Genomic DNA, 20,098 nt, shown 5'->3' on the forward strand with positions numbered 1-20,098 from the left:
GTCGTCGTCCGAATACATATTGGTTTTCGCACTCTAACTTTAGTTTAAGTGAATGGATCTTTTTGAAATTTGACCTTAAGGTTAAATACCACAAAAGGAAGGTTGGGATTGATTTTGGGGGTTATGGTACCAACAGTTAAGGAATTAGGGGCCAAAAAGGGGCCAAAAATGAGCATTTTCTAGTTTCCAGACAATAACTGTGGAACGGTGTATGGATCTCTCTGAAATTATACTACAAGTTTCCATACCACAAAGGGATGGTTAGGATTTGCTTTGGGGGGTTATGGCTCAAACCGTTTAGGAATTAGGGGCAAAAAAGGGGGAAAAACAAGGTTGTCCTGGTTAATGGACAAATACTTTAGTACAAAACATAATTTAAAGCAGTGTAAGGGAGATAAATCAAATACATCATTGAAATTATCTCCCTTACACTGCTTTTAAATTATGTATAAAGTAATGGTTAATGAACAATAAAGATAATCTAAAACAGTGTAAGGGAGGTAATCCAAATACAACGTTTTGGTTACTTCCCTTACACTGCTTTTAAATTATGTTTAAAGAAATGCATATTTATAAAGGAAGACCAGTAAAAATATCTGCATATGTTTTCATGTTTTTTTTTTACAAAAAAATCCATATGAAAGATTTGACACTATATTTTTATTAATTCTATTATAAAATAGATTAAGTTAGCACTATGGTAAATTTAAATGGGTAATTATGGTTGCCAACTCCATTGGAAATTTGAATTGAGATTATGACCATATCTTGAGGGAAAGAATTTTTTGGGGGGAAAAACGGGGGGGGGGGGGGGGGGGGGGGGGGGGGGGGATAAAAAGAAATTGTGGGGGGCCAATTTTTTCTCATTTCAGATTTCAGAAATTAAAAAGAATTATTCTTCTAATATTATTTTTTTTCAAATTTCAAATATTGAAAAATTTCAAGAAGTAATCTTTAATTGCACAGTATGGCGCATTAGATTTGTAAAATCTTTGATCACATTTATTTGTTATGCCGAATCTAACAGTGTATTTAGATTTTTAATTTTGGGTCCAGTTTTCAAATTGGTCTACATTAATGTCCAAAGGGTCCAAAATTAAACTTTGTTTGATTTTAGCAAAAATTGAATATATGATGTTCTTTGATATGCTGAATCTAAACATGTATTTAGATTTTTGATTTTTGGCCCAGTTTTCAAGTTGGTCCAAATTGGGGTCCAAAATTAAACTTTGTTTGATTTCAACAAAAATTGAATATATGGGGTTCTTTGATATGCTGAATCTAACCATGTATTTAGATTTTTTATTTGTGGACCCAGTTATCTAATTGGTTCATATTGAGGTCAAAAGGGTCCAAAATTAAACTTTGTTTGATTTCATCTAAAATTGAATTATTGGGGTTCTTTGATATTCCAAATCTAACCGTGTATTTAGGTTTTTAATTTTGGGTCCCGTTTTTTAAATTGGTCTTCATTGAGGTCCAAAGGGTCCAAAATTAAACTTAGTTTGATTTTTACAAAAATTGAAATCTTGGGGTTCTTTGATATGCTGAATCTAAACATGTGTTTAGATTTTTGATTATGGGCCCAGTTTTCAAGTTGGTCCAAGTTGGGGTCCAAAATTAAACTTTTTTTGATTTCAACAAAAATTGAATATATGGGGTTCTTTGATATGCTGAATCTAACCATGAATTTAGAATTTTTATTTGTGGGCCCCGCTATCAAATTGGTTCATATTGAGGTCAAAAGGGTCCAAAATTAAACTTTGTTTGATTTCATCAAAAATTGAATTATTGGGGTTCTTTGATATTCCAAATCTAACTGTGTATTTAGATTTTTAATTTTAAGTCACGTTTTTTAAATTGGTCTACATTAAGGTCCAAAGGGTCCAAAATTAAACTTAGTTTGAATTTAGCAAAAATTGAATTCTTGGGGTTCTGTGATATGCTGAATCTAAACATGTGTTTAGATTTTTGATTATGGGCCCAGTTTTCAAGTTTGTCCAAGTTGGGGTCCAAAATTAAACTTTGTTTGATTTTAACAAAAATTGAATATATGGGGTTCTTTGATATGCTGAATCTAACCATGTATTTTGATTTTGGACATTGGACCATAATAGGTAAATTAAAAAAATTCAAGTTCTTAGACCACATTCTTTCTGTGTCAGAAACCTATGCTGTGTCAAATATTTAATAACAATCCAAATTCAGAGCTGTATCAAGCTTGAATGTTGTGTCCATACTTGCCCCAACTGTTCAGGGTTCGACCTCTGCGGTCGTATCAAGCTGCGCCCCAGCGAAGCATTTTATTATAAATGTGAATAATGTTACTGAATTAGTATCGCATTAATAAAAACTCGCATTCTGATATCGGATCCCTATATGCAGAAATGTATGAAATCGCAATAACTAATCTCACATTTTAGTCCATTCTTCAACATTCACAATAATAAATGCAAGCAATAATTTCTGAATTTACAGTAATCAAATGTTATAGAAAACAGTATAGTATAATGATAGGAAAGTAAAAGTCTGTGTGTTTACATATGAATTTGTAAAAGGATTATTTGTTCTTTAGTATAGATATGTGTTCAGTCTGGCAACTACCAGTACTTATGAGAGAAATTTTCATAAAATTGCTTTGTTGCCCTAACATCTATTCATTGGTTATTTCTAAAGAGAATTAATAAAACATTGTAATTGACGAAATATATTTTTCTGTTATTGGTTTGCTACCACAATTGAAAAATTAACAAATTATTTTCTGTCGTATTTGCTACCACAATTGAAAAATTAACAAATTATTTTCCGTCGTATGTTGTTAGGTTCTTTTTTCATTGATATAGGCCAATCATCTACTTTTATTCATATTTAGTTATAAAGGTCCTAATAATAGAAACATTCATCAGGGGCAGATAGGTACTAACTCCTTATTCTAGGTTTAGTATTGACAACATTGTCCAGTCTTTTTGTCAGCTATAAAGTTGTGAATATTCAGTATGTTTTATGATATTTGATAAGAGAAATTGATCTACGTAACCACATGGTCATGTGATCAGCATTATTTATTGTTATTGTATATGAGATGTGACCAACGAAACTTTTACCGTCCTTGTTATAAGCATTGTTATTTATTTAGATATTTAATAAATTGAGATATTGTACATTTTTTTTTATCACTTCTCAAAAATGAAAACAAAATGAAACTACAGCATTTTAAATTGCTCAAGCATATATTGATTTATAGTGTATTGTCCAGCAGTCATTCTCTCTGATTTTATGCAAGGTTTTTATGACCTGACCTTGACCCTGTTTTCATTTTCTATCAACCAGACTGATGTTTTTGACATGCCTAAGGTGAATGCTTTGGAGGCCAGATATCCATGGTGCTTTCCTTGTGTTTGACTTGTCATTTATACTTGATATTATAATTTATTATCAAGTTCATTTTATGTTGTTGCATAAGAATAAACTGCATCTCAGATACAACTATTTGAAGCTGTCCCTCAGACATATGCTTCAGTGACTATAGCATTTTTACAATTTCCAAATGGTTAGTTTTATGATCAGTTTTGTTTTTGAATAAGTCCCTAAGACAGCATGTAGATTTGATACATCTTGCTGCGTATAACTACCCTGGAGGTCTCATGGTAGAGTGTTCACCTGAAGAACAGGAGGTTGTGGGTTCAATCCTCGACCAGGTCTAATAAGACTGAAAATTGGTATTTGCTGCATCTCCATTTAAGTACACAGCATTTAGGAGTAAAAGCAGACTGGTTAGCCAGGAGTCAGAATAATTTGTCTGGGTAGTATGACATGTCTTCCTGCAAATTGTTACCTTGTGAAATATCTTGTTAAAAATCTGGCAGTCTGTTTGCGTAGTTCAAACAAAATTGAAAATGGAAACGGGGGATGCGTCAAAGAGACAACAACCCGACCAAAGAGCAAAAAACAACTCAAAGCCAGGAATGGGTCTTCAACACAGTGAGAAAATCCTGCACCCTGAGGTGGGCTTCAGCTGGCCCCTAAACAATAAATAGCAGGGTTTCTATTCATATCATATTAACATGTTCTCATCCTGAATATGCATTTAATTTGCCACTGGACATTAAACAGCCTTCAACAATCAGCAAAACCCATACCATATGGTCAGCTATAATGGCCCTATTATTACAAAATGTGAAACAATTCAAAGAAAAGACCAACATCCTAGTTTATAACAAAATAAACAAAAACCAAAAAAGACAAAACAGCAACCAACAACAACCACTGAATTACAGGCTCCCAACTTGGGACAGGCACATTTAAAATGTGGAGGGGTTTAAACATTTGTGAGCCTCAACCCTCCCCTAATATGGGACAGTGATTTATTACTATAAAAATCATGAGCCTTCCTTAACTCATCAGATCAGCACAAAGCACTGATCTTAAGAGTTCTCACTGTGACTGAAAAACTGGTTATATGCCAAGAAAGTCTAATACAGAACTCATGTTCTCCTAGACTAAGGTATAATAAGCTATAAAAGGCAATGAAATGACAAAATGCAAAACAATTCAAACATGTAAACCAATGGCCTGATTTATGATAATATGTGAAAATAGATATGACAAAAAGCAAAACAACAACAACTGAAATGCTTGCTTGAAATTCAAGAAATTAGTAGACATGTTTTGTTTTCGAAATACTATTCCTGAATTTGCATGAAATATTTGCCACTGGATGATTGGCAAACACCATTCAACCTATCAATCTAAGCAATGCAATATAAATCTATTTCCATATTACAAAAATTTAAAACAATGCAGTAAGAAGATATAAAATGGGAAATAAACAAATTAGTCCATGAAGGATAGATAACACTGTAGCCATATGCATGAAGAAAAAGATAATTATTAATCGACAATATACTACATGCACTAAAAAAAAAAAAATTCACAAAAACCAACCATTTAAGTAACATGGGTAAACTTGAAAGGCTTTTGTTGGACAAGGGAGATATTGCTTCACTAGCAGCACCTCTCTTATTGCTCATGAAAAGTGAAAGTCTTGATAAATAAATCAAGAATGCCCGTGGAACACAGATAATGCCCCTGCTTGCATATAATGTTATAAAGGGACATGACTCAAGAAGGTTCAAGTGACGCAACCCAAATTCCAGCTTGATCTGTGTTTTGTGGTATTAAGCATTGTGTATAAGTTTCATAACATTTGGTAGAGGCAAAATAAAGTTAGAGAACGAAACTAATTTTGGGATGTACGGACGGACAAGGGTAACACTTTATGCCCCTCCACCGTGGTGGGGGCATAAAAAATTGTTCTTGAACAAGATGAGGATTAAATTGTGTCTTTTGACCTATGGAATAGCGTTTGATATCATGGCATGGTTGATATGGTAAGGATCTAAATTTTCTTGCATAATGATGAATTAAAATACTTCAAACAACAAGTTGAATATAGGGAATAAAAATCAAACATAAAAAAAGTGAACATGAACTGGAAATAAAAAATGAAATAAAACACTTGATAATAATTTATTTTATCTTCTTCAAAAAGTAGAACATAAATAAATAACATTTTTATGCCAGTTGAAATTAAATAAATGCATACACAACACTATCCTTTATACTACAGTTGTTTATAAATCAAGTCAAATTAAAGTTTATTCTAAATGGTTTTGCAAACATGTGGAGTTCCATGGAGAAAATTTTGGCAAAACTAAACAAAAGGAATCTGAGAAAAATGGAAAAGCACACGATTGTGAAAAAAACAAGACTTAATATAAACAAGGCTATGGTATATGAAAATGATTATAGACACCAGTGGCGGATCCAGAACTTTTTGTAAGGGGGGCACGCTGACTGACCTAAGGGGGGGCCCGCTCCAGTCACGCTTCAGTGATTCCCTATATAATCAACCAAATTTTTCCCACGAAAGGGGGGCCGGGCCCCCCCAGGGTTCCCCCTGGATCCGCCTATGGACACAATATATTGCATTAAGGATGTTCGCTCATCTGTTTCAAAATAACAAGCTTTTTAAAAGACTGTTATGAATTGATAGTATATAAATGAAGAAACTATAAAAAGCAGATGAAAATGAGGGCTCCGTGTGCCTGTTTTCGAGATTGAAGCCATTGAAAATTTGGCGGGAAATGATTCTCTCTAGATTTTTCATACATTTAACATTGGCACCTTTTTTCTTTCAAAAACAATAAAAAAAATAACAAGGATTTTATAAGATTTTCAAATATGGCTTTTTAAACTAGATGTAATAAAATTATGTAAAGAAAAGTAGGGGTTAGCGGGCAAAAATGTTTAATGGCACTTCATGGATAAAACAAGAGGATTCGGAATATCTGGCAAAAAATCAAAAACAAGAGGAGCGAACATCCTTAACACTTAGACTGTCAATTAAATTATTTTACTTCAATGTTATTTATTAAATATTTTAAACAAGGTAATCATCTTTTTGGGGATCAGTATTAAAGAATGGTAGCTCTAAACAGCTTTAATTTGGTGTTTGATATATAGTTCTGAATATCTGCACTGCCCTACAATATCAAACATTGGCTTTGTTTGCAATAAAAATGGTGTAAGGTGAAAACCCTAATCTTGAACATAATTAATAAATCACTCAAAATAAAAATTACAGATACATACCTAGTCATCATAATATTTTTTACAAAGGTCACAGAAAATTGGGGCTATTTTTTATCACACATACATGAATACTACAAGCAAAAAAGTCATAAGCATAAAATCTCATAATTCAAATATGACAAGATTGAATATTTAACAGATTTATCAATTTAAGAAACAGAACTGATATTGCACACAGCCCAATTAACATTAACTACATTTAAAAGAAAGAAAAAATCAACCCCGGCAAGTATGTACTTCAATAGTATATCCAAACAAGACTAAATGTACAGCAAGGAGTGGATGGGATATTATAACTCTGGACCTTACTTTTAGGTTTAGATTTTTTAATTGTTAAAGACATCAAACTTGACCTAAACTGAAACATAAAAACTGAGCAAAAGTTTTAAAGTAAAAGGACCATGATTAAGGGGCAGAGGGACAAATAATTTCCATGGAAATGAGATGTGCCAGTGTTAATACAACTACATGACAGATATCATTTACTAACTATTAGTGGTTCCTCTAAAACAACAAAACCACTCCATATACAGTAAACATTAATCATATTTAACTAGGCATGTAGGTAAGCAGTTGTTTTTCAATATTACAATTTCTCCTGCTTTTGTATTTTCATGAAAAAAATGAATGACAGAAACTAATACTTATTCAGTATTAATCATTTAGTCTCCATTATTATAAAGAGAATCCTACAAATAACATATCTACTAGTCCCACTGATGAAATGGTATGAAATTTAAATGTCCAGAACAAGACTGTACATGAATTAAAGCTTTTATGCATAATGCATTCCATATCTTTTTCACACACCTGCTGATAATGTCTTCCCAGTTGGCTGAAAAGATAAGAAAAATAAATATCAAACTATTATCTTGTACATAAATCAGTTTTCTTTTTTGAATGGTTTAACATTTGTCCTTTCGGGGCCTTTTAAAGCTTGGTATTTTGTCTTGGTTTTGCTCATTTTTGAAGGCAGTATGGTGACCTTGAATCGCTAACCTTCTACGTCATTTGGACTCTGGTAGGGAATTGTCTCATTGGCAATCATACCTCATCTTCTTATTTTTATAGGGCTGAAAAGTATTTTAAAACGTCAATTTGTTCTTATAATTTTTAACAATATGTTTGAGAATAATTGTTTATGTTGGCAAAAACAGCAGTCCAATTAATAATGTCTTTAAATATAACGTCCTTCAACTATTGCTATGGAAAAGTATTCATAGTCAATCATAGTAAAGGATTCTTAATTATGCAACTCATATAAGAAATAATAACTATTTGAATAACAGAAGATTTGAGGTAATCATAATCGCCTCAAACAACCAACAACAATAATAAAACAAACAAAAACACATCTACAGCTCAACCCAGGCATTCATCTCTTGCTTTAAATACAACTTTTTTTTATTTATACATGTTGCCATAGAACAGAAAAAGCACCCCATCCCCCTCTTTTTATGGGTTAGTATAATCATAAATTAACATTACCTTAATGAAGACATGAGAGGGTAACATTTTCTGTACAATAGGATCTATTGTCCCTGGGTATCTAACCATGTTAACAGCAAGTTTTGGCAGCAACAGATGTCCAGCCATCAATGGGAATAAGTTATACATCAAATTGTATGGCTTTCCTGGTAAGACTCGGAAGTGTATCTGAAATATTTTGATCACACGAAATTCTGTAAAATTGCATAAAACAGTTGGTTGATTTAAGGTATACAGAATTGTGTGTTCATTCATCAATCTTGAAAGAAAAAAACACTTTTAAATTGTGTTAAGAAGTAACAAAGAACAAGCGTTTCTTTTGTAGAATTGATTCTATGATAATTAACAGCAGCAGCCAAAAGTAAGATTTGAAATGAAAGTCCATCCACAAAATTACAGAAGCACCAGGGGTGCATAATCAAAGATGACATGTTTATGGTTTTGTAGTTCTTAGAAGAAACAGGTTTATGGGTTAGATAGTATTTTTTTATTGTTGGGGAAAAGGGGGGGGGGATAACTATAAAGTGACTGACAATTTATGTCAAATGAGGAGAACCAAATAGTTGTAAAAATTTCAGTCTATTAACTGCCACTGTAACCTTTGACCAAGTGACCATAAAAAGTCTTTTTATATTATAGGTACTTTGACCTATACCATTAACCTACTAACTCAATGTGCACTCCTAAATTAAGTTTGATGAAAATTGGAAAATTTTAAACCATTTGAGGCTATCAAATGCAATTGTGACCTTGACCTTTGACATAATGACCACAAAATCAATAGGAGTCATCTTTGTCTCATGAAACATTATCAAACCAAGTTTTGTAAAATTTGGACATATGGTTCAAAAGATAATATCCAGTAACCTACATTTTACCACAATTTCAGTCAATCAGTAGCTGCTGGGACCTTGACTTATTGACCCCAAATCTACAGAGTTCTTCCTTAACCCATGGCCAATTAACAATCCAAGCTTGGTAAAAGTTTGACATATGGTTCAAAAGATAACATCTAAATAACATCTGGAAACCCAAATTTTGTGCAAATTTCAGGTTATCAATAGCTGCTGTGACCTTGACTAAAAAATCAATAAGGTTCCTTCTTACTTATCAAACCAAGTTTTGTAGTAAGGACATTTTTATATTTCTGAAGATTTTTTTGGAAACAAAAATGTTGACATATAAAAACAATACAAATGTACCACAAATATAAAGCAATATGTCCCTAAACTTCTCTGATAGATTGGTAAGTGTACTAGTTGAAGCAGAATGTTAAGGCTTATTATGATTGCCTATATACATGCATTCGAGCCTTAAAAAGGGCACAGTCAATGTAATTAAAATTGACCTTGAAAAATAATATTAGAACTGAATCTAATAAATGTTACAGCTGAGAGTTCTGTGTCCTAACTTACAAGTAGCCAAAATGTTTATGAATATTTTTTTAAGAGAATGACATCGATAAACTGAACCAAGGATGAAAAACACACTACCACCAAAAAGAGAGATGTATTTTTTACTTGAATAAGTTCTATCCTCAGTCCTTTGACTATTTTCCTTTAAATAATATCAAAAACATATAATTTACCTGCTTGTTACCAGAAAACATAAAGTTGTCATTAGGTTCCATGGAGACTTCCATTTCCTGTGGATAGGAGGTCCTATTGTGTATGACATAACAGAGAGGGAGCAGTTGTTTCACACTACCATAAGCTGGTAGCCGTAGATCTACTGATATAGGAATGTGTTCTATGTTGACTACAGGCAACGGGAAGGAAGTTGTTACAAATGGTAGCTCCACATCACTGTCCCATTTCCTATAGATGAAACAAAGCTAAATTAGTTTAAGTTACATAACATTCCATGAAAGTTTGACACAAAGTTATTGATGTCTAAAAAATTTAACCTAAATATAAAATTAAAAGATGTAGCATAATTGCCAATGAGACAACTCTCCACAAGAGACCAGAATATATAGAAATAAAAACATTATAAATAATTATGTAAATGTTAACTGCAAAGAAAACTCAGTCCTTTTATCAGTATAAAAAATGAAAACAACACATTATAAATTTCATACATCCGAAGCACTTTTCTGGATTTACCTTCATCAGGAACGCTCAAGGTCGAATATTTGAAAGCCAAGGATGTATAACAACCTAAATGTTGGAGAGCTATATAATCAAACAGGACCTAAAAAAAGCAAGATGAATTTTTTTTTTAAATTTTGCTCGTCTATATACCATATACATTCATTTTACATATTTTAATCATAGATATAATAGTTATAAATCATTATACCTTCTCCACGAAACTGTGTAGGTTCCCAGTGATGTTGAGGTTTGTGATGTTGTTTTGGTGATCAAACAAAAACACTCTGTAGCACATTCTTTCTTGTTTAAACAAACTGTTAAATACATAAGAAATTTTTTTTGCATTTTGCATATAAAGTGTGGTTATTCATAAAATCCATTTCAAGATATTTCCAAGAACACATAGAAGTACTGGTAATATATATATATAAATAATCATTTTTTACTTTCTGATAAAATCTAAATATTGCAGGCCTCATTGTGACTTTGAGATGAAGAACAGCAATAAAAGCACTGTTCCTTTGCTTTTTGTATGTTTTTTTGCTGTGCATGAACTGATTTTGTGTCATGGATGGATACCCCATATCATTGTTTTTCTAATAAATAAATATATTTATTTACCCATTTTATTTGAGAAAGAAAAAATGGGGAATGTGTCCATGGGACACAGATGATGCCCCCGCTTGCATATTATATAAAGTTATAAAGAGACATAACTGAAGAACTGCAAAAGTGACGCCACCCAAATTTGTACTTGATCTGAGTTTTGTGAAAATAAGTATTGTATGTAAGTCTCATAAAATTTGATTGAGGCTAACTTAAGTTACAGAACAGAAACAAAAAATTCAGCAATATTTCCATTTGTAAGCAGGCATAACTCTAGAACGGTAAAAGTGACGCCACCAAAATTCAAACTTGATCTGTATTTTGTAGTAATAAGCATTGAGTATAATTTTTATAACATTTGGTAAAGGCAAACAAAAGTTAGAGAACGGAAACGAAAAATTCAGCATTTTTTTTGTTTATAAAGGGGTATAACTCGAAAACGATTATAGTGACGCCACCAAAATTCAAACTTGATCTGTATTATGTAGTAATAAGCAATGTGTATAAGTTTCATATATATTTGGTTGAGGCAAAATAAAGTTAGAGAAAAGAAACGAAAAATTACGAACGTACAGACGGACAAGGGTAAAACTTAATGCCCCCTCAGCTACGGCGGGGGCATAAAAATCAAAACAGAACAGTGGATTTACCTCCTTGAATCTGTGATACTGTTTCCTCATCTGTACTCTGTATGTTTGTAGGCTACAAAACGGAATTAAATATATATTTCTAAAAAAAGTAATGCGAAAACAGAAAGAAACCAAAATATGCGTCCATTCCCTGCTGACACCATCACATGTCCATGTTTAGTGACCTGTTAAATATTGGTTGAAACCCTAATATTGCATATATCAAGTTTACATCATAAAGAACATGTGTACTTAGTTACAAGTTGATGTGACAAAACTTCATGGTAGACTACCTTTTATCAAATTTCAAAGAAAATAATAACGAACCCACTAAAAGTAACAATTAAAAATTTAAAGTTAATCTAGGAAGAATAATATTACGGTCATATTCTAAATAAAACATAATAAAATGCTTCGCTGAGCGCAGCTGGATACGACCGCAGAAGTCCAACCCTGAACAGTTGGGGCGAAAATGGACACAATATTCGCACTTGATACAGGTCTGAATTTGGATTGTAATTAAATATTTGACACATAATAGGTTTCTGACACCGAATAACTGTATTCAGAGAACTTAGAATTGGTTATATGATTTGAATTTATATTCAATTTTTTGCTTTTGTGCAATACACTATGCTGATGCGAAATGTTTACCATTTGCAGTTGACTAGATTTAAATTCTACAGGCCATGGTGAAGTACATGTTAACTCTGGTAGTAAAATGAAAGGCTCCTCTGCTTGGATATTCTCTATTTCTTCAAACTACAATTAAATAAATCATATGATAAACAAAGCTGTATACATAAGGCTAGTAAGAAAAATCTAATTGTCATTTTTCCATTTGTACAAATAAATTTCAGAGGAAATTTTAAATTGCATTTTTCTATAAGGTAAAAAGTTTAATACTTCATAGATTCAGAAAAAAACTGTCTGGTTAAGAAATTGACCAAATTTCCCTGCCAAAATTTTGTTTGTCTAAATTAAAAAATATGAATAAAGGAGAGGTCTTCGACCATAGGATTAAAAGAAAAGGATGGATTTATCTGTCACCTCAATCTATATATAATCTCCCTTCAGTAACTTATAAGGACATTACCAAAAAAGACTAGAAAATTTTGCATGGAAAGACTTGACTGGTTCAAAACTCTGAATTACAAAAAATGTATTTGACAACTGTCAAATGATATACTTTGCTTGAATGCAAAAAAACAACAAATTAATTTTCAATGCCTTCTGAAAACCTTCCACAATTTGCTTACCTGTAAAATATTAGTCCTAAACCTTTATGTCATCTTAAGATCTTTCTTATTTATTTAGCTTTGGAACATGCAAGTTAACCTTCATATACAAATTCTTACTTACTTTCATAGACTGGAGTTTGACAGCTACATCAAACGGAGACACAGTTGTTACTGTAATGAACTCTTCTTTCTGACAAGAACATGTGATCTGTGTCTGTTTAGTTGGTACAGAGATAGAATATTCAACCTGACAATTGAAGATTACCTGATTTAATAACAATGTCAAACTTTATGGTAAAATCTAATAAAATAAAACTCAATCCATGATAATCATTGGGGTTTGGGCTGGTTGATCAAGTTGTTCTGCTATTGTTCCATTATTTCAAAACAATGTAAGGTTTTTATTAATGTGAATAATGCGACTGGCTGAATACCTCAATAACAAGAAATCGCATATATATCACACATAATATTTGTTTGCAGATTTCCTGAATCGCAATAATTAATCAGGAATTTTGGTTGTAAAGTCAAAATAGCAATAATAAATCCTTGCAATAATTTCTGAATTTACAGTTTTATCATGTTGCAATGTAAGAAAATTGCCTGTCCCCTTCTGAAGATGATACTAACCTTTTGGTTGGTCAAATATCAATCAGTGTTGAAAATTTACAATAATCTAGTATCAACTTTTATAGCTTCGCATGTATCTCTACTTTTTGATATCTTGCACACTGGTATTATAGGGTTTAATGCTTCTTTTGGACAGATTTTTATTTATATTCTTCTACATATGCTCTTCCCCCAAAAAAGATAGAAACTAAAAGGGGGTGGGTTGAGTGCTACAAAAATTATAAATTATATCAATCCTCCCATATGTTTATGTACATGTCATAAGTCAGGAACCTTGTCAGTGTTTGTCTTTAGCCATATCTTTACAACTTTTGTCCCTCTGGAAATTCAGTATTGATTGCAAATCTTTAATGATTTGAGATAAATTTTATATACTTTTTTTCATACTCTGGAAGAGCACTAGGTTGACATATTGTATAGATATGTGTCTGTTCATGAAAGATTTATTGTTTATATTTGTAGACTTCATGATAGCATCTAAAAATCTTTTGATTATTTTGTGTTGTTAGATTGCTGTCTGATTGAGTTATACCCCACTTCTCCTTCTTCTAATATTCATCTGTGATTACTCAGTTCATCTAAGTTTAATAAGGAAAAATAAAGGTGGATAGTGTCCACATGTGGACACAGATGAAACCCCCGCTTGCATATCATATAGTTATAAAGGGACATAACTGAAGAACGGTAAAAGTGACGCTACCCAAATTTGAACTTGATCTGAGTTTTGTGGTAAAAAGCATTGTGTGTAAGTCTCATAACATTTGGTAGAGGCTAACTTAAGTAGAGAACAGAAACTAAAAATTCAGGAATTTTTCTATTTGTAAACACGCATAACTCTAGAACGGTTGTGTATAAGTTTTATAACATTTGGTTGAGACAAACTAAAGTTAGAGAACAGAAATGAAAAATTCAGCAATTTTTATGTTTATAAAGGGACATAACTCAAGACTGGTAAAAGTGTTGCCACTAAATTTCGTACTTAATCTGTTTTATGTAGTATTAAGCATTGTGTATAAGTTTCATAACATTTGGTTGAGGCAAACTAAAGTTAGAAAACAAGACAAAAAAATTTGTACTTGATCTTAGTTTTGTGGTAATGAATATTGTGTATAGGTTTCATAATGGTTGGTTGGGGCAAACTTAAGTTACAGAATGGAAACTAAAAATTTTGCAATCTTTCAATTTATGAAGGGGCATAACTCAATAATGGTTAAAGTGACACTACCCAAATTCAACTTGATCTGTGTTTTATCAGTGGAAGTCAAAATTAAACATTGCATTGTATAAAGCATTGATTGTAGTTGATTCAACTATAATCATGGACAAAGGAATATAACTCCAATTTAAAAAATTACTTGATATTTAGAAGAAAATAAAAATTTTGCAATTTTTCAATTTCTAAAGGGGTATAACTCTAGAATGGTTAAAGTGACGCAACCAAAATTCAAACTTGATCTGTGTTTTGTGGCAATAAGCATTGTGTATACGTTTCATAACATTTGGTTGAGGCAAACTAAAATAATAGAACATAACGAAAAATTCAGCAATTTTTCCATTTCCAAAGGGGCATAACTGTAGAACGGTAAAAGTAACGCCACTGAAATTAAAACTTGATCTGTGTTTTGTGGTAATAAGCATTGTGTATATGTTTCATAACATTTGGTTGAGGCAAACTAAAGTTCGAGAACGGAAACGAAAAATTCAGCAATTTTTCCATTTGTAAAGGGGCATAACTCTAGAACGGCAAAAGTGACGCCACCAAAATTCAGCATTGTGTTTACGTTTCATAACATTTGGTTGAGGCACACTAAAAAACGATAAATTCAGCAATTTTCCATTTGTAAAGGGGCATAACTCTAGAACGGTAAAAGTGATGCCACCAAAATTCAAATTTGATCTATGTTTTGTGGTAATAAGCATTGTGTATAAGTTTCATAACATTTGGTTGAGGCAAACTAAAGTTAGAGAACGGAAACCAATTTTGGGACGTACGTACGTATGTACGTACGTTCGTTCGTACATCCGTACATACAGACGGACAAGGGTAAAATTTAAAGCCCCCTCCCCTACAGCGGGGGCATAAAAACTGCTTTTAAAACTGAGAGTCCAATAAGATACAGTGATAATGTCCATGTGACATAAAAACTCTCGAGTATAAATTTCTCCTCTTATAGAATTGTTCCTTAATTCTGATTTTTGTGATAATTGAAGATTGTCCAAGATTTTTAGAATATCGTCATACATATTTAAAGGGGATCTTATATTCTGTGACTATTGAAAGAAAATTCTTCTCCCAGTAAAATAGGTATTAAAATGCAAAAATACAGCAATGATGTCCCTGCCTTAATTAAGTTGTGTTTATAAATACAATAATCCTTAACTCTAGTAAATAGCGATGTAGGAGTACAACTTGACATGGTTGTGTCCAAATATTTTAAGCCCCAGTGGTAGTTATATATGGATTACTACATTTATTGTTGATGTTCCTTCAAACTTCATCATACAAGTTTTGTAAAGTAAACAGAAGGTAAAAGAAATTGTAAATGTTGATAAAACAGAATTCTAATGCAATTCATTTGTAACGATAATTTTCATTGGACGTTATATTTTGAAGGGTTAGATTCCACGTTCTAGCAGTCCGTAACTAAGAAAGCCACCATTTTGAATTCCGATTCTTTTTTGGTATGTAATTTCTCAAAAACTAAACATAAAAGTCACATTTTGTGTCTCAAAATCTTCATTTTGTAAATATGGAAACCATTCAGAAGCGTACGAATATCATAAATACTTCTAGTGTGTATCTTTGACATCGGGAGTATACATATGACGTCACATTATTTAGATACCAAAGACGATGCAACAGTTTCGCGGACTTTTTCATTTAAGGCATATTAAGATAAAATATTTATTAAATGGAATTTATTTTAATATGTGGCATTACAATGGAGATAAATGTTGTATTTTAAGCTTGGCTACACGTCGCTAGGTAAACTCCATTTGCGACAGTAAAATCTAAGTACATATGACGTCACATTATTTAGATACCAAAGACGATGCAACAGTTTCGCTGACTTTTTCATTTAAGGCATATTAAGATAAAATATTTATTAAATGTAATTTATTTTAATATGTGGCATTACAATGGAGATAAATGTTGTATTTTAAGCTTGGCTACACGTCGCTAGGTAAACTCAATTTGCGACAGTAAAATCTAAGTTTTACGAAGGCCAAGCTCAAAATACAATACAGTTATCTCCTAAATGTACATGGTAATTCTATATCCATTTATCAACTGTTCTTAGGTTCATTGAGAATGTGAGACAGATAACACACTACTGTAAACCAACAAATTTTCGTGAGGAAAAAATAATGCGAATATAAATCGCCGTGAATATGTCAAACTTGGATCTTTCCATATTTAATAAATTTAACATCATGTAAATTTGAAAATCCTGATATTAAATTGCTGCGAAGTGGGCTAGATAGGCTTAAAAGCCAAAATAATGTGCCCTCAAAAATAAGTTGGTTTACAGTAATTGAAAATTCTATTCATCATAAATGCTTTTTCTTTTATGTTATGACAAAAGTAACTTTTACAACATAACTAGAGGCTCCGAAGAGCCTGTGTCGTTCACCATGGTCTATGTGCATATTCTACAAAGGACACTCTCCAACATTGAAGATGACATAGAATTCATGACAAAAATCTCTGTTTTGTTGATCTTGTATTGTTGATCATTTAGTCTGTTTAGTGTCCCTCTTAATCTTCTTTAGTTTTTGCTCAACACAAAAGAGGGTTAAAAAAATCCTCATTTTAGGGTAATCACTCCTATAAAGAGTGAGAGTCTACTAACTATAATGGCAAAATTTGACTTGTTAGTAGATCTTGCCTTGCTGATCATTTTTGTGATTTAAAGTGTCTATTTATCTATTATAATTTTTATCATATAAGGCAAAACGCCAAAAAAAAATGGTGAAAATCATCATTAAAGGAAAATAACTCCAATAAGGATTATTTATAGAACTTGTCTTGCTGATCATTTTTGCAATTTATAGTTTCTCTCTTTCTATTATAATTTTTAAGATATAAGGCAAAAACGCAAAAAATTAGTAAAAATCATCATCAAAGGGCAATAACTCTAATAAAGAGCCAACTAACGATTTCGACCACGGAGATTTATTTGTAGAAATTGTCTTCCTGATCATATATGCAATTTAAAGTTTCTCTCTATCTATTATAGTTTTCAAGATAGTAGGCAAAAAAGAAAAAAAAAAAGGCAAAATTAGTCATCTAAGGGCAATAACTCCTATAAGAAGTCGTTTGACAGTTTTGATGTATCTAAACAATTGGTAGAGCTCATAATTCTGAACATTTCTGCCTTGTCAGTTTTTCTCTATATACATGTACAATGATTTTCAAAATAATAGACAAAACTTGCATTTTCCCCCTATGTTCTATATTTTAGCCACGTCAGCCATCTTGTTTGGCAGGCAGGGTCATTGGACAAATTTTTTAAACCAATTACCCCAATGATGATTGTGGCCAAGTTTGGTTAAATTTGGCCCAGTAGTTTCAGAGAAGATTTTTGTAAAAGTTAACGCCAAGTGATGAGAAAAGCTCACTTGGCCCTTCGGGACAGGTGAGCTAAAAATAAGCTAGTTTAACATCCTGACATGTGCACACAATTTGTAGACAAAAGACTTTCAAAAATGACAGCAAACCTTTTTTTTTAGCATCACTTTTTAAGCAATGAAGGGCCATAACTCCTGAACAGCAAAAGTGAAAATGAAGAAAAACACACATAACCAGTCTTTAATTGTCCAAAATATTCTATTAAAATTTCAATTTATTTCAAACAAAAATTCATATAATCAATAATCATAATAAACAACCAGTGATGACTAAATACTCTAAAATTAGATATGATGCAATCCCTAAAATATTGTTAGAATCAGCATATCAAAAAACCCCAATTTTTGATGAAATTAAACAAAAGTTTAATTTGGGACCCTTTGTACCTCAATGTGATATTATCTAATTAATAATGGAAATAAATACAGGTTTAGATTCAGCATTTCAAAGAACCCTATATATTTTCAATTTATGTTGAAATCAAACACAGTTTAATTGTGGACCCCATTTGGACCATTTGAAAACTGTGCCCAAATCAGAAATCTAAATATATGTTTATTAATAGACAATATAAGCTTAGTTTTTAAAGGAGTTTACTTCAACAAAAAAATATATAAAACATTCAGAAAATTAGTTTTTACAGAATAACAAACAAACCTACCGCAAAATTCTTCAAATAATTTACCAAAGAAAAGAAAAAAAATATATATCATTCAAAAAAATAGTTTTTACATAATAACAAACAAACCTTCCACAAAGTTCTTCAAACAATTTACCAAAGAAAAGAAAGAAAAAAAATCATTATCTGTAATTATCTTCAAAATGTCTAATAATGAACAGTAAATTTCAAACTTTATTTATACAGTCCCATATAGCTTATAATCATCAACACTTAGAAAACAGAAAATTTTCAAATAAATCTGTCAATCCAATTATAATTGTGTGAGACATTTACCAGATGCTCTTATCTATCAACAGGTGAAAATTAGTCATGTTAGTGTAATCAAACTTTATATATATAATTAACCATTTCTGTTCAAAGAGAAATAACTCAATCACATTAAAAATACCTCTTTTGAGAATTAAAAAGGGCAATAACTCAACAAGGAGAAAAAGCTAAAATCGTGAAAATTGAACTTGACCTTCATTTAGTCACAGGTAACAACATGTCTAAATTTGAAAAAAAAATTGTCCAAGTGTTTTCATGTTATTGAAGAGACACTGTTTGGCAGCCGCCCGTCCACCCGCCCGCCGTACATCCCCAAATCAATTACCAATATTTCCTTCGAAAATCTGGTTAAAAATGGTTCTCTATTCATCATCCGCAAACCACAAAATTTTGAATTTATCAGACAATTAAGAACCATAACTGTGGAACAATAAAAGCAGAAATGAGAAAAATCGAAACATAACTGTCTTAAGTGGTTCAAAACATTCCAATATAATTTCAATCAATTTCGAAAAGGGGTTCTCCATTTATCATCTGGGAACAGTGTGATGGACAGAGGGGCAGATGGACAGACAGACGGACATAAGAATTCCTATATACCCCTGACTCGGACAAGCAGGTGTGTAAAAATACAGCAGGATGAACAAAACAACTTTTAAACATGATATTTTATATTTCTAATGTAAATATTAAAATGACAGTGTTTATTAATTTTATGTATTTCTGGTGATTTTGTCTCATGGGTCTTTCTTTTTCAATCTTGTTATACATTTTTATGTATAAAGACATGATTCGTATAGGTCTGTAAGACTGTTTTTTCAATATACAGGTTTCATACTTCTATGATATAACAATTTTATCAAGTTCATTTAAATATTTGGTAACTTCTGCAGGTACACATGTAGCATCCGTTCAAATAATTCAATTAAAAACAAATAGGTATTCAAGCTTTATAATTCTGTCGTAATTATATTACTGAAGAAAATTTCAATATACAAATTCTATCTTTTGAAAGCGCCACAAGTTGCTGATTGTTTTTAAAACACAAACTACGAATAAACGAATATACACCTAATGCCTCAAACAGATTGACTTTTTTAATACAAATTCCGTCAGAATCTAAAATTGTTAAACTTGTCCCAGAATCGTCGATCACAATTATATTTCCGAAAGTT

The 20,098-nt window shown here is 31.6% G+C and overlaps 1 protein-coding gene across 1 annotated transcript in view; it reads right to left on the minus strand.

The window, feature by feature from the left end:
- Positions 1–5,510: 5,510 nt before the first annotated feature.
- The window catches only part of LOC127711396 (trafficking protein particle complex subunit 11-like), a 57,480-nt gene continuing 42,892 nt past the window's right edge, over positions 5,511–20,098 (minus strand). Inside the window, exons 25-31 of the mRNA XM_052217427.1 lie at positions 12,833–12,958; positions 12,125–12,232; positions 11,492–11,543; positions 10,444–10,549; positions 9,731–9,959; positions 8,143–8,310; positions 5,511–7,489 (exon numbers count right to left, since the gene is read on the minus strand). Coding sequence (XP_052073387.1) covers positions 7,457–7,489; positions 8,143–8,310; positions 9,731–9,959; positions 10,444–10,549; positions 11,492–11,543; positions 12,125–12,232; positions 12,833–12,958 — 822 coding nt within the window. The 3' untranslated portion in view covers positions 5,511–7,456. The remainder of the gene's footprint in view (positions 7,490–8,142; positions 8,311–9,730; positions 9,960–10,443; positions 10,550–11,491; positions 11,544–12,124; positions 12,233–12,832; positions 12,959–20,098) is intronic.

This window comes from Mytilus californianus, unplaced genomic scaffold (assembly GCF_021869535.1).
Source record: "Mytilus californianus isolate M0D057914Y unplaced genomic scaffold, xbMytCali1.0.p SCAF_8, whole genome shotgun sequence".
Lineage (NCBI taxonomy): Eukaryota > Metazoa > Mollusca > Bivalvia > Mytilida > Mytilidae > Mytilus > Mytilus californianus.